The sequence below is a fragment of the Somniosus microcephalus genome, chromosome 12 (assembly GCF_052327205.1).
Source record: "Somniosus microcephalus isolate GS21.2 chromosome 12, FLI_Smic_1.0, whole genome shotgun sequence".
Taxonomy (NCBI): Eukaryota; Metazoa; Chordata; class Chondrichthyes; order Squaliformes; family Somniosidae; genus Somniosus; species Somniosus microcephalus.
Window position 1 is genome coordinate 7,969,485 of NC_140998.1, and position 26,453 is coordinate 7,995,937.

At 48.9% G+C, this 26,453-nt stretch overlaps 1 protein-coding gene across 1 annotated transcript in view; it reads left to right on the forward strand.

Moving 5' to 3' along the window:
- LOC147109011 (uncharacterized) overlaps window positions 1-26,453 on the forward strand; it is a 552,618-nt gene that overhangs the window by 308,699 nt on the left and 217,466 nt on the right. The window contains exons 43-46 of the mRNA XM_086002569.1: window positions 6,877-7,047; window positions 14,596-14,721; window positions 16,804-16,934; window positions 24,132-24,306. Of these exons, the coding sequence (XP_085858695.1) occupies window positions 6,877-7,047; window positions 14,596-14,721; window positions 16,804-16,934; window positions 24,132-24,306 (603 nt within the window). The remainder of the gene's footprint in view (window positions 1-6,876; window positions 7,048-14,595; window positions 14,722-16,803; window positions 16,935-24,131; window positions 24,307-26,453) is intronic.

A 26,453-nucleotide genomic window follows, 5' to 3' on the forward strand; every position in this document is an offset into this window, starting at 1 on the left:
CAGAGAGTGGTGAGAATGTGGAACTCGCTCCCACAGGGAGTGGTTGAAGCGAATAGTATAGATGCATTTAAGGGGAGGCTGGACAAGTATATGAGGGAGAAGGGAATAGAGGGTTACGCTGATAGATTTAGATGAGGAAAGACGGGAGGAGGCTCGAGTGGAGCATAAACACCGGCATGGACTGGTTGGGCCGAATGGCCTGTTTCTGTGCCGTATATCCTATGTAATCCATGTGGAACCTGATGTCGTGTTTTCGGATGATGTTGCCAAGGGGCAGCATGTAGATGAGAAATAGGAGGGGACCAAGGTTAGATCCCTGGGAGACTTCAGAGGTAACGGTGCGGCAGCGGGAAGAGAAGCCATTGCAGGTGATTCTCTGGCTACGACTTGATACAAACAAAATTGACAGCCAGGAAAAGGCCAGCTGGTCCATCAAGCCTGTCTCAAAATCGATAGGAATGAAACCAGGTGACATTTAATCCCGTGACTTGGGTGGCCAACTCTGGTTGGACTTGTTCCTGGAGGTTTGATCACATGATCTCCTGCCTCCAGCTGTCCCGCCCCACACTCATGCCATTGGTCACCTGACACGCCCAGCATCGTATGTCCCACCCCCAGCTCATAGTACAGGGTTAGCAAGTCATAGAATTAGAAATGTGAAAATTAAATCTTAAAAAAAGCACACAGTAACAGACTTGAGTCCATGACACAATTAGAACAGACAGTAGATGGAGATAGAGAACAGTATACAGTGATAGACACAGAGAGACAGACAGAGAGATAGAGTGATAGACAGAGAGAGAGTGGTAGAGTCAGACAGAGAGAGACAGACAGACAGAGACAGACAAACAGAGACAGACAGAGCGAGTGATAGAGAGAGACAGACGGAGAGAGAGTGACAGACGTCTCACCCATGAAGTCAAGGTCCCGGGCGGGGCACTGACTGGTGCTTGTGTGAGAGCTGAATAATGAGAGTCGGAGGGATTATCAACCATGGACAGCATCACCCAAGAGTCACGCCTTTAGCAGAGGAGAGCAAGGGGAAAGTTTAAAAAGCAATGAATTCCCAAGCTCTGTAGCAAATTTATGGATTATCGGTTTAAAATATTTAGGTCATTAAGGCATAATTTAGGCTCCATCTGCCTGTTTCACTTCTTCCATCTGTCACACAAACTGTCTCTCTCTCTGTTTCTCTGTTGGTCTCTCTGTTTCTCTGTTGGTCTCTCTCTCTGTTTCTCTGTCGGTCTCTCTCTCTGTTTCTCTGTCGGTCTCTCTCTCTGTTTCTCTGTCGGTCTCTCTCTCTGTTTCTCTGTCGGTCTCTCTCTCTGTTTCTCTGTCGGTCTCTCTCTCTGTTTCTCTGTCGGTCTCTCTCTGTTTCTCTGTTGGTCTCTCTCTCTGTTTCTCTGTCGGTCTCTCTCTCTGTTTCTCTGTCGGTCTCTCTCTCTGTTTCTCTGTCGGTCTCTCTGTTTCTCTGTCGGTCTCTCTCTGTTTCTCTGTCGGTCTCTCTGTTTCTCTGTCGGTCTCTCTCTCTGTTTCTCTGTCGGTCTCTCTCTCTGTTTCTCTGTCGGTCTCTCTGTTTCTCTGTTGGTCTCTCTCTGTTTCTCTGTTGGTCTCTCTCTCGTTTCTCTGTCGGTCTCTTTCTGTTTCTCTGTTGGTCTCTCTCTGTTTCTCTGTTGGTCTCTCTCTGTTTCTCTGTTGGTCTCTCTCTCTGTTTCTCTGTTGGTCTCTCTGTTTCTCTGTTGGTCTCTCTCTCTGTTTCTCTGTCGGTCTCTCTCTCTGTTTCTCTGTTCGTCTCTCTCTCTGTTTCTCTGTCAGTCTCTCTCTCTCTGTTTCTCTGTTGGTCGCTCTCTCTGTTTCTCTGTTGGTCTCTCTGTTTCTCTGTTGGTCTCTCTCTCTGTTTCTCTGTCGGTCTCTCTCTCTGTTTCTCTATCGAGACGTCTCTCTCTCTGTTTCTCTGTCGAGACGTCTCTCTCTCTGTTTCTCTGTTGGTCTCTCTCTCTGTTTCTCTGTCGGTCTCTCTCTCTGTTTCTCTGTCGGTCTCTCTCTCTGTTTCTCTGTTGGTCTCTCTCTGTTTCTCTATTGGTCTCTCTCTCTGTCTCTGTTGGTCTCTCTCTCTGTCTCTGTTGGTCTCTCTCTCTGTGTCTCTGTCGGTCTCTCTCTCTGTCTCTGTTGGTCTCTCTCTCTGTTTCTCTGTTGGTCTCTCTCTGTTTCTCTGTTGGTCTCTCTCTCTGTGTCTCTGTCGGTCTCTCTCTCTGTCTCTGTTGGTCTCTCTCTCTGTTTCTCTGTTGGTCTCTCTCTGTTTCTCTGTTGGTCTCTCTCTCTGTTTCTCTGTCGGTCTCTCTCTCTGTCTCTGTTGGTCTCTCTGTTTCTCTGTCGGTCTCTCTCTCTGTTTCTCTGTTCGTCTCTCTCTGTTGGTCTCTTTCTCTGTTGGTCTCTTTCTGTTTCTCTGTTGGTCTCTCTCTGTTTCTCTGTCGGTCTCTCTCTCTGTTTCTCTGTCGGTCTCTCTCTCTGTTTCTCTCTCTCTGTTTCTCTGTCGGTCTCTCTCTGTTTCTCTGTTGGTCTCTCTCTGTTTCTCTGTTGGTCTCTCTCTCTGTTTCTCTGTTGGTCACTCTCTCTGTTTCTCTGTTGGTCTCTCTCTCTGTTTCTCTGTCGGTCTCTCTCGGTTTCTCTGTCGGTCTCTCTCTCGGTTTCTCTGTCGGTCTCTCTCTCTGTCTCTCTGTTGGTCTCTCTCTCGGTTTCTCTGTCGGTCTCTCTCTCTGTTTCTCTGTCGGTCTCTCTCGGTTTCTCTGTCGGTCTCTCTCTCGGTTTCTCTGTCGGTCTCTCTCTCGGTTTCTCTGTCGGTCTCTCTGTTTCTCTGTTGGTCTCTTTCTGTTTCTCTGTCGGTCTCTCTCTCTGTTTCTCTGTCGGTCTCTCTCTCTCTGTTTCTCTCTCTCTCTGTCGGTCTCTCTCTCTGTTTCTCTGTTGGTCTCTCCCTCTGTTTCTCTGTTGGTCTCTCTCTCTGTTTCTCTGTCGGTCTCTCTCTGTTTCTCCGTTGGTCTCTCTGTTTCTCTGTTGGTCTCTCTCTGTTTCTCCGTTGGTCACTCTCTCTGTTTCTCTGTTGGTCTCTCTCTCTGTTTCTCTGTTGGTCTCTCTCTCTGTTTCTCTGTTGGTCTCTCTCTCTGTTTCTCTGTTGGTCTCTCTCTCTGTTTCTCTGTTGGTCTCTCTCTCTGTTTCTCTGTTGGTCTCTCTCTCTGTTTCTCTGTTGGTCTCTCTCTGTTTCTCCGTTGGTCTCTCTCTCTGTTTCTCTGTTGGTCTCTCTCTCTGTTTCTCTGTTGGTCTCTCTCTCTGTTTCTCTGTCGGTCTCTCTGTTTCTCTGTTGGTCTCTCTCTCTGTTTCTCTGTTGGTCTCTCTCTCTCTTTCTCTGTTGGTCTCTCTCTCTCTTTCTCTGTTGGTCTCTCTCTCTCTTTCTCTGTTGGTCTCTCTCTCTCTTTCTCTGTTGGTCTCTCTCTCTCTTTCTCTGTTGGTCTCTCTCTCTTTTTCTCTGTTGGTCTCTCTCTGTTTCGCTGTTCGTCTCTCTCTGTCTCTGTTGGTCTCTCTCTCTGTTTCTCTGTTGGTCTCTCTCTGTTTCTCTGTTGGTCTCTCTCTCTGTTTCTCTGTTGGTCTCTCTCTCTGTTTCTCTGTTGGTCTCTCTCTCTGTTTCTCTGTTGGTCTCTCTCTCTGTTTCTCTGTTGGTCTCTCTCTCTGTTTCTCTGTTGGTCTCTCTCTGTTTCTCCGTTGGTCTCTCTCTCTGTTTCTCTGTTGGTCTCTCTCTCTGTTTCTCTGTTGGTCTCTCTCTCTGTTTCTCTGTCGGTCTCTCTGTTTCTCTGTTGGTCTCTCTCTCTGTTTCTCTGTTGGTCTCTCTCTCTCTTTCTCTGTTGGTCTCTCTCTCTCTTTCTCTGTTGGTCTCTCTCTCTGTTTCTCTGTTGGTCTCTCTCTCTGTTTCTCTGTTGGTCTCTCTCTCTTTTTCTCTGTTGGTCTCTCTCTGTTTCGCTGTTCGTCTCTCTCTGTCTCTGTTGGTCTCTCTCTCTGTTTCTCTGTTGGTCTCTCTCTGTTTCTCTGTTGGTCTCTCTCTCTCTGTTTCTCTGTCAGTCTCAGTCAAATTCAAATTCAAATTCAAATTCAAATGCTTTATTGGCATGAAAGTTTACAGGGAACCATATTGCCAAAGCTTACATAACAAAAAAGTACAGGTTTCCAACATTCTGTAGGTGTCAAACAATTTTGACCTTCGTTGGGTACAGACAGTATTAATTTAAACAGTCGTTGACCCTCGTTGGGTACATTCAGTATTAATTTAAACAGTCGTTGGGTACATTCGGTATTCTATTTTCTTTAGGTTGCCAGGATTTCTTGTATCTTCCTTTTTCAATTGCCAGTTGGTGGTCGCTTAGTCTGTATCTGGTGAGGGTCTGTCTCTGTTTTGTGTCTCTGATGGTCGAGAGATAGTCTTGCCAGTTTATATTCTCTTTTTAGGGCCCGGTAGCATTCTAATCTGCTTTGGCTTTTGGTTATTGTGTTCCAATGTTCCAGGTAGGTTTCTTTGCATTGTTTAATGATTTGGTTCACTCGGATTGGTGTTTGGGGAGCAGTGTTGGTCTGGGACTGGTCAGGGTCCGGCTGGGTAGGAGAACTTAGTTTCAGTAACAACTGACTCAGGGGACTCGTTTCTGGGTTCGGCTCTTGGGTCTGGAGGGCTTTGAAATGAAGGGTGTCTGGGGAACTAGATTTGAGGTGATTTAGAAAGTTTAGTGCTCGTTTTTGGATGTTTATTATCAGTGGGTATCTGCCTAGTTCAGCTCTACATGCATTTGTTGGTGTTTTCCTTTGGGTGCGAAGAATGCTTCGGCAAAATTCTGCATGTAGGGCTTCTATTGTGTGTTTTTCCCATTTAGTGTAGCTATGGTGATTGAGTGGGCCCCATACTTCACTCTCTCTCTGTTTCTCTGTTGGTCTCTCTCTGTTTCTCTGTCAGTCTCTCTCTCTCTGTTTCTCTGTCGGTCTCTCTCTGTTTCTCTGTTGGTCTCTCTCTGTTTCTCTGTCGGTCTCTCTCTGTTTCTCTGTCGGTCTCTCTCTGTTTCTCTGTCGGTCTCTCTCTGTTTCTCTGTCGGTCTCTCTCTGTTTCTCTGTTGGTCTCTCTCTCTGTTGGTCTCTCTCTCTGTTTCTCTGTTGGTCTCTCTCTCTGTTTCTCTGTTGGTCTCTCTCTGTTTCTCTGTCGGTCTCTCTCTCTGTTTCTCTGTTGGTCTCTCTCTCTGTTTCTCTGTTGGTCTCTCTCTGTTTCTCTGTCGGTCTCTCTCTCTGTTTCTCTGTCGGTCTCTCTCTCTGTTTCTCTGTTGGTCTCTCTCTGTTTCTCTGTCGGTCTCTCTCTCTGTTTCTCTGTTGGTCTCTCTCTCTGTTGGTCTCTCTCTCTCTGTTTCTCTGTCGGTCTCTCTCTGTTTCTCTGTTGGTCTCTCTCTCTGTTTCTCTGTTGGTCTCTCTCTGTTTCTCTGTTGGTCTCTCTCACTGTTGGTCTGTGTCTGTCTTTCTCATCTCTTATCTCGGTTTCTCTTTCTTTCTTCTTTGATTCCAACTCACGCTGCCTTTATATCAGTCCAGTTCATTCTCTGCCTCTATCTGTAAACTCTTTCTCCCTTTCTCGGTCTGTGCCTTGTTCTCTCTCAGTCTCTCTCTCTGTGACTGCCCTCCCTGATATCGAATGGAATGCATTTGTGTTTCCGATCTTTTTGTAAGTTTTTTCCACTGATCAGGAGGTGCTGCAGACTCCGAACCTTGTTCCTTCAGGAGGTGCTGAGTTCCATTTATTTCTACCACCCTTAAACGGTGGAGCTTGGAGGCTGAGAGAAGAGGGAAATTAGTAGATACTTACTTAAAAATGATGAAAAGGTCAATTTAATAGAGCGACTGGAGAATTAATTTCTCCTGGCCCAGAGCTACTGTCTGGTAATAGTTTCTGGGAAAAATACAGAATGATTATATTAGCAGCACTAACAAAACATTGTGTTCTTATTGAATTCATTTGTCAGTCCCTTGCTGCTACACAGGTTGAGCTGTTAAAGTAATCCATGCAGCTCTAATCAGCTGGTTTACATGCACGGACTGTTGTTAGCTTATTATGGAGGCTTGTATCGCACTGCAAATTGATCCTTGAACTGGTAACTATCTCACGGGGGATGGAGGGAGTCTTGCCAAGGAAGGAAAGACACAATCGGTGGGCACAAACAGAACATTACGTTACTGCCTGGTCATTATCTCCTGTCTGAGAGTGACGCATGCCGGGGAGAGCTGCAACATCCGATTATCCTCATTCATTCCGATTATCCTCATTCATTCTCTCTTTCTCTTTTTCTCTCTTTCTCTCTCTCTCTCTCTCTCTCTCTCTCTCTCTCATGTCAGCCGTGGGCAGCACCCTTGCCTCTGAGTCAGAAGGTTGTGGGTTCAAGTTCCACTCCAGAGACTAGAGCACAGAATCTAGGCTGACACTCCAGTGCAGTACTGAGGGAGTGCTGCACTGTCAGAGGTGCCATCTTTCGGATGAGATGTTAAACCGAGGCCCGTCTGCTCTCTCAGGTGGATGTAAAAGATCCCATGGCACTATTTTGAAGAGCAGGGGAGTTCTCCCCGGTGTCCTGACCAATATTTATCCCTCAACCAACCTCACTAAAAATTGATTATCTGGCCAATTTCACATTGCTGTTTGTGGGAGCTTGCTGTGCGCAAATTGGCTGCTGCGTTTCCTACATTACAACAGCGACTATACTTCAAAAGTACTTCATTGGCTGTAAAGCACTTTGGGATGCCCTGAGGTTGTGAAAGGCGCTGTATAAATGCAAGTCTTTCTTTCTTTTCTCCCCCTCCTCGCAGAGTATGCTGCTGGAGATCGAACAGAAGGTGGGCGAGCTGGCACAGGCAGGGCAGGAGGGGAGCGGTGCTTTCCGGCCCGAGCTCGAATCACTCTCGCTGCTTTTGGGGACTTTAAAAGGCAGCTTGGTGAGGTTCCAGGCTAAGCTGCAAGACGTACAGAGTGAGGCGCAGGTACAGTCAGAGTGTTTTAATCCACAATCTAACGCCCAAATACTGTCAGTGCTCAAATAGCACCTTCTGTTTGCATGGTGCACCCCTGTACCCCACTGTACCCAGTGTTTGGTTCTGGACCTCACTGTTCCCGAATGTCCCCCACATATCCTACAGTTCCCCACTCTGTCTTTTCTCTTATCCCACTGTTCCCCAGTGTGTACCTCCTCAATACCCCACTGTGCATATCCTCTCTATATCCCAGTTTTCCATAGTATGTATCTTGTCCATCCCACAGTCATGCCTAATTTCCACTGTCCCAGAGTGCATCCTCTATCTCCCACTGTACTGAATGTGTATCTCCTCTACATCCTACTGTGCCCTAGTGTATCTTCTCTATATGCCAGTAACCCTTAGTGTGATGAACTTCAGTAGAGAGAAATGAGTGTGATATGTGTTGGGAAGAAGAATGAATGGAAATATACAGTAAATGGTGAAACTTTAAAAGGAGTAGAGGTGTAAAGAGACGTAGGGATTCAGATATATAAATCTTTAAATGTGGGAGGACAAGTTGATAAAATTATTTAAAGAAATTAAATGGGATGACATGTTTGATAAATAGGGACATTGAATACCAAACCAAAGGGATAATGTAAAACTGTACGAAACATGGTTAGAATATTGGATCCCGGTTTGGGCACCCTATTTTAGGAAGGATGTCAATGTCATGGAGAGGATGCAGAAGAGATTCACTTACTAGAACAAAGCAGCCCGCTTGATTGGCACCCCATCCACCACCTTAAACATTCACTTCCTCCACCACCGGCGTACCGTGGCTGCAGTGTGTACCATCTACAAGATGCACTGCAGCAACTCGCCAAGGCTTCTTCGACAGCACGTCCCAAACCCGCGACCTCTACCACCTAGAAGGACAAGGGCAGCAGGCGCATGGGAACACCACCACCTCCAAGTTCCCCTCCAAGTCACACACCATCCTGTCTTGCAAGTATATCGCCAATCCTTCATCGTCGTTGGGTCAAAATCCTGGAACTCCCTCCCTAACAGCACTGTGGGAGTACCTTCACCACACGGACTGCAGCGGTTCAAGAAGGTGGCTCAGCACCACCTTTTCAAGGGCAATTGGGGATGGGCAATAAATGCTGGCCTTGCCAGCGACACCCACACCCCGAGAATGAGGGGTTTTAATTATATAGAGAGACCAGAGAAACTGAGGCTTTTTTCATTAATGCAGAGGGAGGTTAAGAGGAGATCTGACAGGGGTTGAAAATTCTGAAATGTTTTGATAAGGTAAATCAGGAAAAACACAAATCGGTGAGTCAGTAACTCGAGAGCATAAACCTAATATAATCACCCAAAGAACAAAGGGAGAAGGTAGGAGACTTTTATTTATACAGAGGGTGGTTAGACAGGGGTGGAAGCAGAAACCATAATAGCTGTCGCATTTTAGGAATTTTGATCATTTTTACACTGAAAATATTTGGGGCCTAAACAATAAGCAATTCATTAGTTTACCCTGGCAATTGAAAAACAACTCACACCCATTGCGTTTGGAAGCCCTTTGATCTTTGACCATCTGTGCAAAAGGATGCAAGATAGAGGCTGGGTTACAAGCCGGGAGAGAGACCCCATTCTTTTTATTTGTTCATGGGATCTGGGCGTCGCTGGCAAGGCCAGCATTTATTGCCCATCCCTAATTGCCCTTGAGAAGGTGGTGGTGAGCCACCTTGAACCGCTGCAGTCCGTGTGGTGAAGGTGCTCCCACAGTGCTGTTAGGGAGGGAGTTCCAGGATTTTGACCCAGTGACGATGAAGGAACGGCAATATATTTCCAAGTCAGGATGGTGTGTGACTTGGAGGTGGTGGTGTTCCCATGCGCCTGCTGCCCTTGTCCTTTTAAGTGGAAGAGGTCGCAGGTTTGGGAGGTGCTGCCGAAGGAGCCTTGGCGAGTTGCTGCAGTGAATCTTGTAGATGGTACACACTGCAGCCACGGTACGCCGGTGGTGGAGGGAGTGAATGTTTAAGGTGGTGGATGGGGTGCCAATCAAGCGGGCTGCTTTGTCCTGGATGGTGTGGAGCTTCTTGAGTGTTGTTGGAGCTGCACTCATCCAGGCAAGTGGAGATTATTCCAACACACTCCTTACTTGTGCCTTGTAGATGGTGGAAAGGCTTTGGGGAGTCGGGAGGTGAGACACTCACTGCAGAATACCCAGCCTCTGACCTGCTCTTGTAGTCACAGTATTTATGTGGCTGGTCCAGTTAAGTTTCTGGTCAATGGTGACCCCCAAGATGCTGAAACATGGCATCCATCAATTTACTAACCACCGTGTCTATGCCTTGCTCCAGATCATTTAATAAACATCGGAAATAGGAGGGGCCCCAGCACTGAACCCCGGGGAACCCCACTGGTTGACCCTGCGGACCCCCTTGTGGAACAGCTCCATTTATAACCAGCCTTTGCTAACAGTCCTTTAGCCGCTTTGCGGTCCATCCCGCAGTATCCCCCTCTCGGGAATTCATTTTAGTCACAGAGTCTCTCACGTGGCATTTTATTGGAAAGCTTTTTGGAAATCCAAGTAAATTCTTGAAAAGAACGGATCGGATTTGCCGGCCATGACTGCTGTTTTTGGAAGCTCCCATCAAGCCTAGTCTTCTAGCTGATCATTAATAACATCCCTAATGATGCTTTCTATTAATTTCCCACCACTGAGATCAAACTATAGTTCTAGAGGTTGTGTTGCTAAATAAGGGCACCTCACTCCTTTTCCTCCAATCATTGGGCACGCTTCCGATTCTCAGTGAACCATTGGAAATATTGACCAGAACCTCACCGACACCCCCTGCCATCTCCTTCCGTCCTCTGGGCCTAAATTTTAAAACATTTATTCACCCCGAGCCCCTTTCATTTTGCCAGCTCCCTCAAGATGTGCAAACAGGCCCGTTTGAACTTCAGTTGAATCTGTTATACAAAGGGGCAGGTCTAACCCACTCCATTAGATAAAGACACAAGATGGCTGCTCAACTGTTCCGCTAAGAAAAGAAAGCCTTGCATTTCTATAGCGCCTTTCACCACCTCAGGATGTCCCAAAGTGCTTTATAGCCAATGAAGTACTTTTGAAGTGTAGTCACTGTTGTAATGTGGGAAACGCGGCAGCCATTTTGTGCACAGCAAGCTCCCACACACAGCACTGTGATAATGACCAGATCATCTGTTTTAGTGATGTTGGTTGAGAGATAAATATTGGGCAGAGGATAACTCCCCTGCTCTTCTTCGAAATAGTGCTATGAGATCGTTTACATCCACCTGAGAGGAAAGGCGGGTCCTCATTTTAACGTCTCATCTGAAAGATGGTACATATGACAGTGCGGCGCTCCCTCAGTACTGCCCCTCCGACAGTGCAGCATTTCCTCAGTACTGCCCCTCCGACAGTGCAGCGCTCCCTCAGTACTGCCCCTCCGACAGTGCAGCTCTCCCTCAGTACTGCCCCTCCGACAGTGCAGCATTTCCTCAGTACTGCCCCTCCGACAGTGCGGCGCTCCCTCAGTACTGCCCCTCCAACAGTGCAGCACTCCCTCAGTACTGCCCCTCCGACAGTGCAGCACTCCCTCAGTACTGCCCCTCCAACAGTGCAGCACTCCCTCAGTACTGCCCCTCCGACAGTGCAGCACTCCCTCAGTACTGCCCCTCCAACAGTGCAGCACTCCCTCAGTACTGCCCCTCCGACAGTGCAGCACTCCCTCAGTACTGCCCCTCCAACAGTGCGGCGCTCCCTCAGTACTAACCCTCTGACAATGCGGCATTCCCTCAGTACTGCCCTGGGAATGTTAGCCTAAACTTTTGTGCTCAAGTCTTTGGAGTGGGACTTGAACCCACAACCTTCTGACTCAGAGGCGCGAGTGCTACCCACTGAGCCACGGCTGACATCCCGCCTAAGCCCCCTTGCAAAGGTTCCCTCTGACTTCTAATGTAAGCAAAAACTCTTTCCAATAACTTTGGCTACATTCAATCAAGAACGTTTCTGGATTCCTTTAACTGAGTGAGCACTGCACTGTCGGAGGGGCAGTACTGAGGGAGAGCTGCACTGTCGGAGGGACAGTACCGAGGGAGCACTGCACTGTCGGAGGGGCAGTACTGAGGGAGAGCTGCACTGTTGGAGGGGCAGTACTGAGGGAGTGCTGCACTGTCGGAGGGGCAGTACTGAGGGAGTGCTGCACTGTCGGAGGGACAGTACCGAGGGAGCACTGCACTGTCGGAGGGACAGTATTGAGGGAGTGCTGCACTGTCAGAGGGGCAGTAATGAGCGATAGCTGCACTGTCGGAGGGGCAGTACGGAGGGAGAGCTGCACTGTCAGAGGGGCAGTACTGAGCCAGTGCTGCACTGTCAGAGGGGCAGTACGGAGGGCGTGCTGCCCTGTCAGAGGGGCAGTACGGAGGGCGTGCTGCCCTGTCAGAGGGGCAGTACTGAGGGAGTACTGCACTGTCGGAGGGGCAGTACTGAGCGAGTGCTGCACTGTCAGAGGGGCAGTATTGAGGGACTGCTGCACTGTCGGAGGTGTTGTCTTTTGGATGAGATGTTAAACTGAGGCCCCGACTGCCCTCTCAGGTAAAAGATCCCATGGCACTATTGGAAGAAGAGCTGGGGAGTCCCCCGTCTCCTGGTCAATATTGATCCTTCAATCTAAAAAAACTATACATATGATCATTTATCGCATTGCTGTTTGTGGGATCTTGCTGTGCACAAATTGGCTGCTGCGTTTCCCACATTACCAAGTATTTAATTAGCTGTAAAGCGCTTTGGGACGTCCTGAGGACATGAAAGGCGCTATCGAAACGCAGGCTCTTTCTTTCAGGTTTTTTTTTTTAAAAAGTGCCCCATTTAACTTCCTCCAGGTCCCTTTTCATTTCTGCAAACCAAGCCTTTTGAAACTGCAGCCTCATATTTTACATTTGCACTTACACATACATTGAAGTTCCAACGCAGGATCCGGGCACTGGGCCCAACCAGTCCATGTCGGTGTTTCCCCTCCGTGCAAACAGACAGTCCCAATCACGTTTACCCACCCTGTTCCAATATCCCTTCATCCACCTCTCCAATCTCATCTATTATTGAATGTTAACACAGCTTCCTGCCTCAACCACTAAGAGTGAGCCTCACAACTCTCTCTGTGTCACCCATCAGCTGTAGCTCATCGAAATCCAAGAGAGTGTCCCCTCTGGTGTTGAATTAAGTTAGCAGTCATTGATTGCATCACTAAATGCCTCTTGGCCCCTCCCATCTCCTGTTCCTGGTGCATCCACCTTATTAATGGATAATTGAAATCTCCCACTGCCACTCGTTTCCCTTCATTGGTTACCTTGGTGATGTGATTTCACAGCTGCAGACCCAGTTCTTTCTCTTGGGTTGGTCTACGATACAGTGCTGGGTGGACAGACACTGGGATTTCTGATTAGCTAGATTTCTACACTTGTAATATCCTCTTGCTCCTCTACTTTAATTCCTTTTCTGACAAAGAAAGCTAATCAACCCCCTACTCTATACACCCCACCCTCAGCCTATCATGGACTCTACCCACCCATTTAATCGCCTCCCACAGCCCATGTACACTCTCCCCTATCACAGACTCTACCCACCCATTTAATCTCCTCCCACAGCCCATGTACACTCTCCCCTATCACGGACTCTACCCACCCATTTAATCTCCTCCCACAGCCCATGTACACTCTCCCCTATCACGGACTCTACCCACCCATTCAATCTCCTCCCACAGCCCATGTACGCTCTCCCCTATCACAGACTCTACCCACCCATTTAATCTCCTCCCACAGCCCATGTACACTCTCCCCTATCACAGACTCTACCCACCCATTTAATCTCCTCCCACAGCCCATGTACACTCTCCCCTATCACAGACTCTACCCACCCATTTAATCTCCTCCTACAGCCCATGTACACTCTCCCCTATCACGGACTCTACCCACCCATTTAATCTCCTCCCACAGCCCATGTACACTCTCCCCTATCACAGACTCTACCCACCCATTTAATCTCCTCCCACAGCCCATGTACACTCTCCCCTATCACGGACTCTACCCACCCATTTAATCTCCTCCCACAGCCCATGTACACTCTCCCCTATCACGGACTCTACCCACCCATTTAATCTGGCTTTATAAGTAGAGGCATAGAGTACAAAAGCAAGGAAGTTATGCTAAACTGTTATAAATCACTGGTTAGACATCAGCTGGGGTATTGTGTTCAATTTTGAGCCCCACAATTTAGAAAGGATGTCAAGACCTTGGAGAGGGTCCAGAGGAGATTTAGTAGGATGGTACCAGGGATGAGGGACTTCAATTATGTGGCGAGACTAGAGAAGCAACAGTTTCCAGTGGCAGAAGGGTCAGTAACCAAAGGACACAGATTTAAGATAATTGGCAAAACAACCAGAGGGGAGATGAGGAGACATTTTTTTTAATGCAGCAAGTTGTTGTGATCTGGAATGCGCTGCCTGAATGGGTGGTGGAAGCAGATTCAACAGTAACTTTCCACAGGGAATTGGATAAATACTTGAAAAGGAAAGAGTTGCAGGGAGTGGGGGAAAGAGCAGGGGAGTGGGGGAAAGAGCAGGGGAGTGGGGGAAAGAGCAGGGAAGTGGGGTTAATTGGATAGCTCTTGCAAAAAGGCGGCCCAGGCACGATGGGCCGAATGGCCTCCCTCTGTGCTGTAAGATTCTATGATTGCGGAGGGATTACAAGAAATATCAACGAGGGTCCAAACATTGTAACATTGGCACGATAGTTGTAGCTGTACAGGGCCTTGGTGAGACCACATCTTGAGTATTGTGTGCAGTTTTGGTCGCCCTATCTGAGGAAGGATGTTCTTGCCATGGAGAGAGTGCAGCGAAGATTCACCAGACTGATACCTGGGATGGCAGGAATGACATATGAGGAGAGATTGGCTCGATTAGGCTTATACTCGCTAGAGTTTAGAAGAATGAGAGGGGATCTCATCGAAACTTATAAAATTCTAACAGGACTAGACAGACTAGATGCAGGAAGGATGTTCCCGATGGCGGGGGAGTCCAGAACCAGGGGTCACAGTCTAAGGATAAGGGGTAACCCATTTAGGGCTGAGATGAGGAGGAATTTCTTCACCGAGAGTGGTGAACCTGTGGAATTCTCTACCACAGAAGACAGTTGAGGCCAATTCATTAAATATATTCAAGAAGGAGTTAGATATATTTCTTAAGGCTAAGGGGATCAAGGGATATGGGGAGAAGGCAGGGACAGGGTACTGAATTTGGATGATCAGCCATGATCTCATTGAATGACGGAGCAGGCTCGAGGGGCCGAATGGCCTACTCCTGCTCCTATCTTCTATGTTTCTATGTTAAGACCCTGGGAGCTTGTTCATCATCATCTTCCACACAACGTTCAATGGGCGTTACCTCTATCCTGATGCAGAATGATTCCATATCAAGAGATTCCTGCAGATTTGTTGGTTCTGCTGATGGTATGTGTGTCCGATCCTAACCATTTGCTCACTCGACACAGGAGGCACATGCCAAGGAGATCGCACAAACTGACGGGACCTTCTACCTTCAGCTGCCGACTGTTCAGCCAATCTTGCCCGCTACCAAACCCAGGCTCACAAGACAAGACAGCCTGCAGCAACAGAAGGTAATTGCACTGTGCACAGTCCTGGTCTCCATATTATGCAAAGGAGACAGAGGCACTGGAGAAGATGCACAAAAATATTTACAAGGATGATGCCACAACTGAGAGGTTATAACTTTCAAGAAAGACTGAACAGGCTGGGGCTCTTCTTTAGAAAAGAGAAGGCTGAGGACTGACCTGAGGTCTTTAAGATTATGAAGGGGTTTGATAGGGTAGACATAGAGAAAATGTTTCCACTTGCAGGGGAGACCAGAGCTATGGACCATCAAAATAAGATAGTCACTAATAAATCCAATAGGGAATTCAGGAGAAACGTCTTTACCCAGAGTGTGGTGAGAATGTGGAACTTGCTACCACAAGGAGTGGTTGAGGCACGTACTATAGATGTATTTACGGGGAAACTAGATAAACATAAGAACATAAGAAATAGGAGCAGGAGTCAGCCATTCGGCCCCTCGAGCCTGCTCCGCCATTCAATAAGATCATGGCTGATCTTCTACCTCATCTCCACTTTCCTGCACTATCCCCATATCCCTCGATTCCCTTAATATCCAAAAATCCATCGATCTCTGTCTTGAATATACTCAACGACTGAGCCTCCACAGCCCTCTGGGGTAGAGAATTCCAAAGATTCACCACCCTCTGAGTGAAGAAATTTCTCCTCATCTCAGTCCTAAATGGCCGACCCCTTATTCTGAGTCTGTGACCCCTGGTTCCAGACTCCTCAGCCAGGGGAAACATCCTCCCTTCATCTACCCTGCCAAGCCCTGTAAGAATGTTGTATGTTTCAATGAGATCACCTCTCATTCTTCTAAACTCCAGAGAATATAGGCCTAGTCTACTCAATCTCTCCTCATAGGACAATCCCCCCATGAGGGAGAAAGGAATAGAAGGATATGCTGATAGGCTTAGATGAAGTCGGGTGGGAGGAGGCTCGTGTGGAGCATAAACACCAGCATAGACCAGTTGGGCTGCATAGCCTCTCCATTCTATGCCATTCTATGTAATTAGTCTCTCAGACTAGCTATTTAGCAGGCCTACCATCACTACTAGCCACTGGAACCTGTGGCCAGGTACGTGAATCCCAGGGGCTGCTCTCACCCTGATTGGCCTTGGAGGAGCAGTACTGAGGGAGCGCCGCACTGTCGGAGGGGCAGTACTGAGGGAGCGCCGCACTGTCGGAGGGGCAGTACTGAGGGAGTGCTGCACTGTCGGAGGGTCAGTACTGAGGGAGCGCTGCACTGTCAGAGGGGCAGTACTGAGGGAGTGCTGCACTGTCGGAGGGGGCAGTACTGAGGGAGCGCTGCACTGTCGGAGGGGCAGTACTGAGGGAACGCTGCACTGTCGGAGGAGCAGTACTGAGGGAGCGCTGCACTGTCGGAGGGGCAGTACTGAGGGAGCGCTGCACTGTCGGAGGGTCAGTACTGAGGGAGCGCTGCACTGTCGGAGGGTCAGTACTGAGGGAGTGCTGCACTGTCAAAGGGGAAGTGCTGAGAGAGTGCTACATGGTCAGAGGTGCCTTCTTTTGACTTGGATGTTAAACCAAGGCCTGTTTTTGAGAGGACAGACTTGGCCTGAAAATGGCATCTCCGACAGTGCAGCACTCCCTCAGCGCTGCACAGGGACTGTCGGCTTGGATTATGTGCTCAAGTCTCTGGAGTGGGACTTGAACCCACGACCTCCTGACTCCAAGGCGAGAGTGCGACCCACTGAGCCATGGCTGACACAGCTGGGATGTGTGAGGGAGTGAGGTCGGAGAGAGCGCTTTTAGTGTAGATTAAACGCAGGGTCAAAGAGTTCAGGTTCTGTACAGTTAGTTTTGTTGCCAGTGCTGTTTAACTCTCCATGAAGCCAGGACTGTGCAGGAACTTGGCTGGGATTCACCAACTGAGCTCCCTGCGCCAGCTTGGTAAGAGCACGCTTTGAAACCTACCTCTGAAAGCAAAATGGAACGCGCGCTTGCAGTGAGTGACCTGCTGGCTTTATCATTTTAATAATCAGTTGACCGAATAGGTACTCGGATGTCTGTAGAATGTTCTGTTCCCCCTTTTCCCAGAGGGTAATGTATCGCTGTGTGATCTCTAGGAGCTGGAGGTGGAGCTGATGGAACACAAACACCTCACCGAGTACATCGCCCTGCACGCTGAGAGGATGTGGCATCAAAACCAGCAGAGCCCGGATGGAGAGGAGCAGGACCCAACTCACTACTCCTCGAGGTATTCGCCAGCACAGTGACACCTCACTTAACACAGACAGGTTCCTGCATTGGACAGGCTGGGAATTCTGTATTCATCTATTGGACTCCCAGTCAGAGGGGCCGATCGCTCTACTAGTGGGTGGGCTGGTCTCCCATTCAGTGGGATCTCTTGGTGGGGGCTGGTCTCCTGTTCAGAAAGCTCTGTTGGTGAGGCTGATGTCTTGGTGGGGGCTGGTCTCCTGTTCAGAAGGCTCTATTGGTGGGGCTGATGTCTTGGTGGGGGCTGGTCTCCTGTTCAGAAAGCTCTGTTGGTGGGGCTGATCTCTTGGTGGGGGTTGGTCTCCTGTTCAGAAAGCTCTGTTGGTGGGGCTGATCTCTTGGTGGGGCTGGTCTCCTGTTCAGAAAGCTCTGTTGGTGGGGCTGATCTCTTGGTGGGGCTGGTCTCCTGTTCAGAAAGCTCTGTTGGTGAGGCTGATCTCTTGGTGGGGGTTGGTCTCCTGTTCAGAAAGCTCTGTTGGTGGGGCTGATCTCTTGGTGGGGGCTGGTCTCCTGTTCAGAAAGCTCTGTTGGTGGGGCTGATCTCTTGGTGGGGGTTGGTCTCCTGTTCAGAAAGCTCTATTGGTGGGGCTGATCTCTTGGTGGGGGCTGGTCTCCTGTTCAGAAAGCTCTGTTGGTGGGGCTGATCTCTTGGTGGGGCTGGTCTCCTGTTCAGAAAGCTCTGTTGGTGAGGCTGATCTCTTGGTGGGGGTTGGTCTCCTGTTCAGAAAGCTCTGTTGGTGGGGCTGATCTCTTGGTGGGGGCTGGTCTCCTGTTCAGAAAGCTCTGTTGGTGGGGCTGATCTCTTGGTGGGGGTTGGTCTCCTGTTCAGAAAGCTCTATTGGTGGGGCTGATCTCTTGGTGGGGGCTGGTCTCCTGTTCAGAAAGCTCTGTTGGTGGGGCTGATGTCTTGGTGGGGGCTGGTCTCCTGTTCAGAAAGCTCTGTTGGTGGGGCTGATCTCTTGGTGGGGGTTGGTCTCCTGTTCAGAAAGCTCTGTTGGTGGGGCTGATCTCTTGGTGGGGGTTGGTCTCCTGTTCAGAAAGCTCTCTTGGTGGGGGCTGGTCTCCTGTTCAGAAGGCTCTAAACACTGCCCTGGGAACGGACTAAAAGCCGGGCCATAGGAACAGGAGGAGGCCATTCAGCCCCTCGAGCCTCTTCCTCCATTCGATTGGATCATGGCTGATCTGTATCTTAACTCCATCTACCCTCCTTGCTTCCACAACTCCTAATACCGTTGCCTAACAAAGATCTATCAATCCCAGTTCTGAAACTGTCAATTGACCCCCCGCCTCAACAGCTGTTTGGGAGAGTTCCAGATTTCTGACACAAAGCTGGGTGGGCGTGTCTGCTGTGAGGAGGATGCCGAGAAACTCCAGTACGATTTGGACAGGTTGGGTGATTGGGCAGATGCATGGCAGATGCAGTATAATGTGGATAAATGCGAGGTTATCCACTTTGGTGGCAAAAACAGGAAGGCAGATTATTATCTGAACGGCAATAGATTGGGAGAAGGGGAAGTGCAACAAGACCTGGGTGTCCTTGTGCACCAGTCGCTGAAGGTAAGCATGCAGGTGCAGCAGGCGGTTAAGAAGGCAAATGGTATGTGGGCCTTCGTAGCGAGAAGGTTTGAGTACAGGAACAAGGATGTCTTGCTGCAGTTGTACAGGGCCTTGGTGAATGTTGTGTGCAGTTTTGGTCGCCTTATCTGAGGAAGGATGTTCTTGCCGTGGAGGGAGTGCAGCGAAGATTCACCAGACTGATACCTGGGATGGCAGGAATGACGTATGAGGAGAGATTGGGTCGATTGGGCTTGTACTCGCTGGAGTTTAGAAGAATGAGAGGGGATCTCATTGAAACTTATAAAATTCTAACAGGACTAGACAGACTAGATGCAGGAAGGATGTTCCCAATGGCGGGGGAGTCCAGAACCAGGGGTCACAGTCTAAGGATAAGGGGTAAGCCATTTAGGACAGAGATGAAGAGGAATTTCTTCACCCAGAGAGTGGTGAACCTGTGGAATTCTCTACCACAGAACGCAGTTGAGGCTAATTCATTAAATATATTCAAGAAGGAGTTAGATATATTTCTTCAGGCTAAGGGGATCAAGGGATATGGGGAGAAGGCAGGGACAGGGTACTGAGTTTGGATGATCAGCCACGATCGTATTGAATGGCGGAGCAGGCTCGAGGGGCCGACCCCTGCTCCTATCTTCTGTGTTTCTATTTACACTACCCTTTGTGTGAAGAGGTGCTTCCTGACATCACTCCTAAATGGCCTGGCTCTAATTTTAAGGTTATGTCCCCTTGTTCTGGACTAATCAAATTGGGCATGGCAGCCTTGAGGAAGAGTTCATAGAGTGTGTTAGGGACGGGTTCCTTGAGCAGTATGTAACTGAACCAACCAGGGGGCAGGCAATCTTAGATCTGGTCCTGTGTAATGAGACAGGATTAATAAAAAATGTCCTAGTAAAGGATCCCCTTGGAATGAGTGACCATAATATGGTTGAATTCCAAATTCAGTTTGAGGGTGAGAGAGTTGGATCTCAAACCAGCGTACTGAGCTTAAATAAAGGAGACTATGAAGGTATGAGAGTAGAATTGACTAAAGTGGACTGGGAAAACAGATTAAAGTGTAAGACGGTACAAGAGCAGTGGTCTACATTCAAGGAGATATTTCACATCTTTCAAGAAAAATATATTCCACTGAGGAAAAAGGGGAGTAAAAGAAAAGACAGCCATCCGTGGCTTAGTAAAGTAATAAAGGATAGTATCCGACTGAAAAGAAGGGCATATAAAGTAGCCAAATCGAATGGGAGGATAGAAGATTGGGAAACATTTAAAAGCCAGCAAAGAATAACTAAAAGATTAATTAAGAAAGGGAAGATAGATTATGAAAGTAAACTAGCAAAAAATATAAAAACAGATAGCACGAGTTTCTATAGCTATATAAAAAGAAAAAGGGTGGCTAAAGTGAACGTTGGTCCCTTAGAGGATGAGACCGGGAAACTAGTGGTGGGTAACATGGAGATGGCAAAGACGCTGAACAAATATTTTGTATCAGTCTTTACAGTAGAGGACACTAAAAATATCCCAACACTGGACAAACAGGGGGCAATGGGGGGTGGAGGAGCTAAACACGATTAAAATCACTAAGGAGGTGGTTCTCGGTAAAATAATGGGACTTAAGGCGGATAAATCCCCCGGACCTGATGGCCTGCATCCTAGGGTCTTGAGAGAAGTAGCGGCAGGGATTGTGGATGCATTGGTGATTATTTTCCAAAACTCCCTGGACTCAGGAAAGGTCCCGGCAGATTGGAAAACTGCTAATGTAACACCCTTATTTAAGAAGGGAAGTGGACAAAAAGCTGGAAACTATAGACCAGTTAGCCTAACACCTGTGTTTGGTAAAATGTTGGAGTCCATTATTAAGGAAACAGTAACAGAGCATTTGGATAAACATAATTTAATAGGACAGAGTCAGCATGGTTTTATGAAAGGGAAATCATGTTTGACAAATTTGCTCGAATTCTTTGAGGATGTAACATACAGGGTGGATAAAGGGGAACCAGTGGATGTAGTGTATTTGGACTTCCAAAAGGCATTTGACAAGGCTCCACACAAAAGATTACTGATCAAGATAAGAAATCATGGGATTGGGGGTAATATACTGGCATGGGTGGAAGATTGGCTCTCTAACAGAAAACAAAGAGTTGGGATAAATGGTTCGTTCTCGGGCTGGCAATCAGTAACTAGTGGTGTTCCGCAGGTGTCAGTGCTGGGACCCCAACTCTTTACAATCTATATTAATGATTTGGAGGAAGGGACCAAGTGCAACATATCCAAGTTTGCCAACGATACAAAGATGGGAGGGAAAGCAGTGAGTGAGGAGGACATAAAAAACTTGCAAAAGGACATAGACAGGCTAAGTGAGTGGGCAGAGATTTGGCAGATGGAATATAATATTGGAAAGTGTGAGGTTATGCACTTTGGCAGAAAAAATCGAAGAGCAAGTTATTATCTAAATGGAGAGAAACTGCAAAGTGCTGCAGTACAAAGGGATCTGGGGGTCCTGGTGCATGAAACACAAAAAGTTAGTATGCAGGTGCAGCAGGTGATCAGGAAGGCCAATGGAATCTTGGCTTTTATTGCAAGGGGGATGGAGTATAAAAACAGGGAAGTCTTGCTGCAGTTATACAGGGTATTGGTGAGGCCACACCTGGAATACTGCGTGCAGTTTTGGTTTCCATATTTAAGAAAAGATATACTTGCTCTCGAGGCGGTTCAGAGAAGGTTCGCTCGGTTGATTCTGGAGATGAGGGGGTTGGCGTATGAGGAAAGGTTGAGTAGGTTGGGCTTCTACTCATTGGAGTTCAGAAGAATGAGAGGCGATCTTATCGAAACATATAAGATTGTGAGGGGGCTTGATCGGGTGGATGCGGTGAGGATGTTTCCACTGATGGGTGAGACTAGAACTAGGGGGCATAATCTTAGAATAAGGGGCTGCCCTTTCAAAACTGAGATGAGGAGAAACTTCTTCACTCAGAGGGTAGTAAATCTATGGAATTTGCTACCCCAGAGAGCTGTGGAAGCTGCAACATTAAATAAATTTAAAACGGAGCTAGACAGTTTCCTAGCAGGTAAGGGAATTAGGGGTTACAGGGAGAGGGCAGGGAAGTGGACGTGAGTCTAGGTTCGGATCAGCCATGATCCTATTGAATGGCGGAGCAGGCCCGAGGGGCCATATGGCCTACTCCTGCTCCTACTTCTTATGTTCTATTATGTTCTGGACTCCCCCCCACCAGAGGAAACAGTTTCTCTCTCTCTACCCTGTCAACTCCTTTAATCATCTTAAACACCTCAATTAGACCACCTCTTAATCTTCTAAACTCAATGGTATACAAGCCTAGTTTACGAAGCCTGTCCTCAAAATTGAACCCTTTTAGTCCCGGCATCATTCTGGTGAATCTGCGCTGCCCCCCCCTCCAAGGCCAATCTATCCTTGCCGAGGTGCGGGGACCAGAAATGAACACAGTTCCTCCAGATGGGGTCTGACCAAGGCTCCGTATAACTGGTAACATCACTTCTACCCCTTTGTAATCCAGCCCCCTTGTGATGAAGGCCTCACTGTGGATAAGGGAGGTCTGTGTGTGTGGGATGGGGAAACCTTTGTTCTGTGGGTAGTCTGTCAGCGAGTAGCAGGAATTGCCGGCTGGGTGGAAGCAGATGTAGACAGCTCTTTGATTTAAACATGTTTTTAAAAAAGTATATATATATTTTCCAAAGAATGTGTTTTGGAATGCGCCTTCGAGGCAGATGTTACTGTTCGATCTGCAGCTGGGCCAGATGTGCCAGGCGTGGAAACACCCAAGTCTCGACCTGGGGTGACCTGCGACAATGAACACTAAACCTGCAACCCTTTTGTGGTTGGCCCCGGCGGGTGGGGGGTGGGAGGGGAACAGCTCCGGTTCAAAAACTGAGTCAGCTCGGAACGCTGTTGTTATTGCAGGGGAAGTCACACCCGGTTTGCCGTCACTTTAATCGACAGCGCGCAGTCAGTGGCGACGAGGCGCCATTTTGCCATATCCGAGGGGGCTCTTTCAGCAGTGTTGGGTGGGGAGGCATTGTAACTGGCCTCAGTGGCCCTGGGTTAGGGAAATCAGCCAGTGATCCCTTCGCGTGAGTCCACAGGTGATGGTTCGGGCACTGCTGTGACGCCCTCAACAGCGGAATAGTCCGCCAGCACTAGCATGAAAGATGGGGATGAGATAGTACGGGGCAGTTAGCGACCAGGAGCGGAATCCCTGGCTGATTTTCACCTCCCTAACCCAGTGGCACCGAGTCCCATTACAGCACAGTAACTGCTGCTGTGACTGTGATTGGGAGGGGCTGGGGGAACGAGATTGGGATTCCTGGGACTGTACGGGCCACTCACTGACTGAGTGGACTCAACGATCCTATGGGAGGGCTCCATACCTTTGCTCGAAATGGCCTGACTGATGGCGTTCAGAATGACTGTTCTCTGTGTATAAAAAGCACCCCCTCAAAAATGACAGGAGGTTGGCGGAGCACGGACACAATTGATCGAGGCACACTGAAATTTACTAAGCGAGGTCAAGGGACCTTATCACAGGGAGGGAGGTGCAGAGCGGGAGCCATCTCTGGGCTGCCTCTGCATGACTCCTCACGGCAAGATGCGAAGGCTCGGGGTGGGGGGGAGTCTGTCTGCCCCGGTAGCTGGGAATTGTTTGTGACTGTGAGGAGTGAGGGGGCGGGGGCAGCAGGAAGAAGGGGTGGGGGGAGGAAAGGAGAGAAAATCAATTCAAAGAGAGAGAGCTCCCCCCCCACCCCCGACTGGTAAACGCACCGTCCGTCCAGTGGGGTACTGCGCCAAATGGTCCAGGGGGGAGGTGGGGCAAGGTGTGGGGGCTGATCCCAGCAGGCTCAGCAGTTCAGGGAGTTACTATTGTCTCAGTGCCCCTGGATTCGGAGGGGTGCGAGGAGCCAGGGTCCCAGACTGTCTGTACCCAGCGACTCCCCCTGAACAGGCTGGGGCTCTTTTCTTGAGAAAAAGGGAAGACTGAGGATTCCTGATAAAGGTCTTTAAGATTATGAAGGGGTTCGATAGGGTAGACATAGAGAAGATGTTTCCACTTGTGGGGGAGACCAGAACTAGGGGCCATAAATATAAGATAGTCACTAATAAATCCAATAGGGAATTCAGGAGAAACTTCTTTACCCAGAGAGTGGTGAGAATGTGGAACTCGCTCCCACAGGGAGTGGTTGAAGCGAATAGTATAGATGCATTTAAAGGGAAGCTAGATAAACACATGAGGGAGAAAGGAATAGATGGGGTGAGATGAAGAGTGTGTGGGAGGAGGCTCATGTGGAGCATAAACACTGTCACGGACCAGTTGGGCCGAATGGCCTGTTTCTGTGCTGTAAATACTATTTACTCAAAAAGGGGTGCGCTCACTATCCAGGGACAGGACTGGGAGGGGGTGATGCTCCCCATGGTTGAATGACCCACCATGTCCGCCATCTGGGCTCGCCTGTTTAAAAAGACTGAAGTAGCGGGTGGATGCAGGACCTCCAACCCCAAAAGAAGAGGGTGCCTTCGGGGTGGGGTGGGGGTGCGGAGGGAGGAATTGCTTCGGAGTAACCGTGTCTGTCTGTGACGCAGAGATTCTGGAGACCTTCTCGCGCTCGGGGACGCGATGCCGACGGACCGGCGAGCTCCGGGCGAGGTGCCCGCGACCAGCGATCAGGTGGCCGCGAACTGGCGGCACCTCCAGCGGGAGACGGAGGGGCGCCTCAGGCTTCTGGAAGAGTCTCTTCGGCAAGGCCTCGGGTCGCAGGTCAGTACTTCCCACCGCCTCGAAATAAAAATAGAGAGACACCGGTTCCTCACTGAGAGGCCTGCGTTCTGACGGGACTGGGTGGCACACTGACCCCTTTATATCGGAACCAGACCTTTCATAACCTCGCCGTCCTATTTGACCCTGAGCTGAGCTTCCGACCCCATATCCTCTCCGTCACCAAGATCGCCACCTCCATAACATCACCCATCTCTGCCCCGTCTCAGCTTATCTGCTGCTGAAACTCTCATTCATGCATTTGTTACCTCTAGACTCTGGCCGGCCTCCCACCTTGCACCCTCCTTAAACTCGAGCTCATCCAAAACCCTGCTGCCCGTATCATCAACAACAACTTGTATTTATATAGTGCCTTTAACGTAGTAAAAAGTCCCAAGGGGCTGCACAGGAGTATTTTAAGACAAAAAATTTGACACCGATCCACATAAGGATAAATTAGGACAGGTGACCAAAAGCTTGGTCAAAGAGGTAGGTTTTAAGGAGCGTCTTAAAGGAGGAAGGAGAGGTAGAGAGGCGGAGAGGTTTAGGCAGGGAATTAGGGCCCAGGCAACAGAAGGCACGGCCACCAAAGGTTGAGCGATTATAATCAGGGATCCTCAAGAGGGCAGAATTAGAGGAGTGCAGATATCTCTGGGTGGGGGGTGGGGGGGCTGGAGGAGATTACAGAGATAGGGAGGGGTGAGACCATGGAGGAATTTGAAAACAAGGCTGAGAATTTTGAAATCGAGGCGCTGCTTAACCGGGAACCAATGTAGGTCAGCGAGCACAGGGGTGATGGGTGAACGGGACTTGGTGCGAGTTAGGACACAGGCAGCAGAGTTTTGGATGAGCTCAAGTTTATGTAGATTGGAATGTGGGAGGCCAGCCAGGAGTATCCTAACTCGCATCAAGTGCCGTTCACCCGTCACCCATGTGCTCGCTGATTTATATTGGCTCCCGGTTCGGCAATGCCTCTCATCCTTGTTTTCAAATCCCTCGAAGGCCTCGCCCCTTCCTATCTCTGTAACCTACAACCCTCCGAGATCGCTGCGCTCCCCCAATTCTGGCCTCTTGCTTGGGGGATAAAATGGGGGATAATTTTTATCGCTCCAGCATTGGTGGCCGTGCCTCCAGCTGCTTAGGCCCTTATTTCTAGCATTCCCTCCCTAAACCTCTCTACCTCTCTCCCCTCCTTTAAGACGCTCCTTAAAACTTACCTCTTTGACCAAGCTTTTGGTCACCTGTCCTAATATCTCCTTATAATGTGACTCGGTGTCAATTTTGTTTTACAGTGAATTTTACAGCACAGAAACAGGCCCTTCAGCCCAACTGGTCCTTGCCAGTGTTTATGCTCCACATGCGCCTCCTCCCATTCTACCTCATCTCACCCTATCGACATATCTTTCTCTTCCTTTCTCCTTCATGTATTTATCCAGCTTCCCCTTAAATGCATCTCTGCTATTTGTCTCAACCACTCCCTGTGGTAGCGAGTCTTAGTCTGATTCCGCTGCTGTGAAGCACCTTGGGATGTTTTACTATGTTAAAGGAGCTGTATAAATATTGTTGTATCCAGCTCGGACTGCTGAGAGCGAAGTCTCCTCTCTATGCCAAGTGTGATGATCTATGACCCGCCGAGATCCATGTATGTCAGCCTTGGTTCGGCTGGGACCATGGTGGCTCGGTGCCCACTGGGTATGTGCTCGCTGGCTGAAAGCTGTTGTTAATTTGGCACCGAATTGAAAAGGCAAAATCTGCGGATGCTGTAAATCTGAAATATAAACAGAAAATGCTGGTAACACTCGGCAGGTCAGGCAGCATCTGTGGAGAGAGAAACAGTCAACGTTTCAGCTCGACTTATATTTGTTTCGGTTTATAGACCAAATTGAAAACCTTGGCTACAGAGCGGATGCCGGCCGCTGATGCAGGGATCGAAATGTCCCACCTTGCAGTAAGGGGCAATCAGAGACTCATCCAACACAGGAGGAGACCATTCGGCCCATCGTGCCTGTGCCAGCTCTTTGAAAGAGCGATCCAATTAGTCCCACTCCCCCCTGCTCTTTTCCCGTAGCCCTGCAAATGTTCCCCCTTCACATATTTATCCAGTTGTCTTTTGAAAGTTGTTATTGAATCTGCTTCCACCGCCCTTTCAG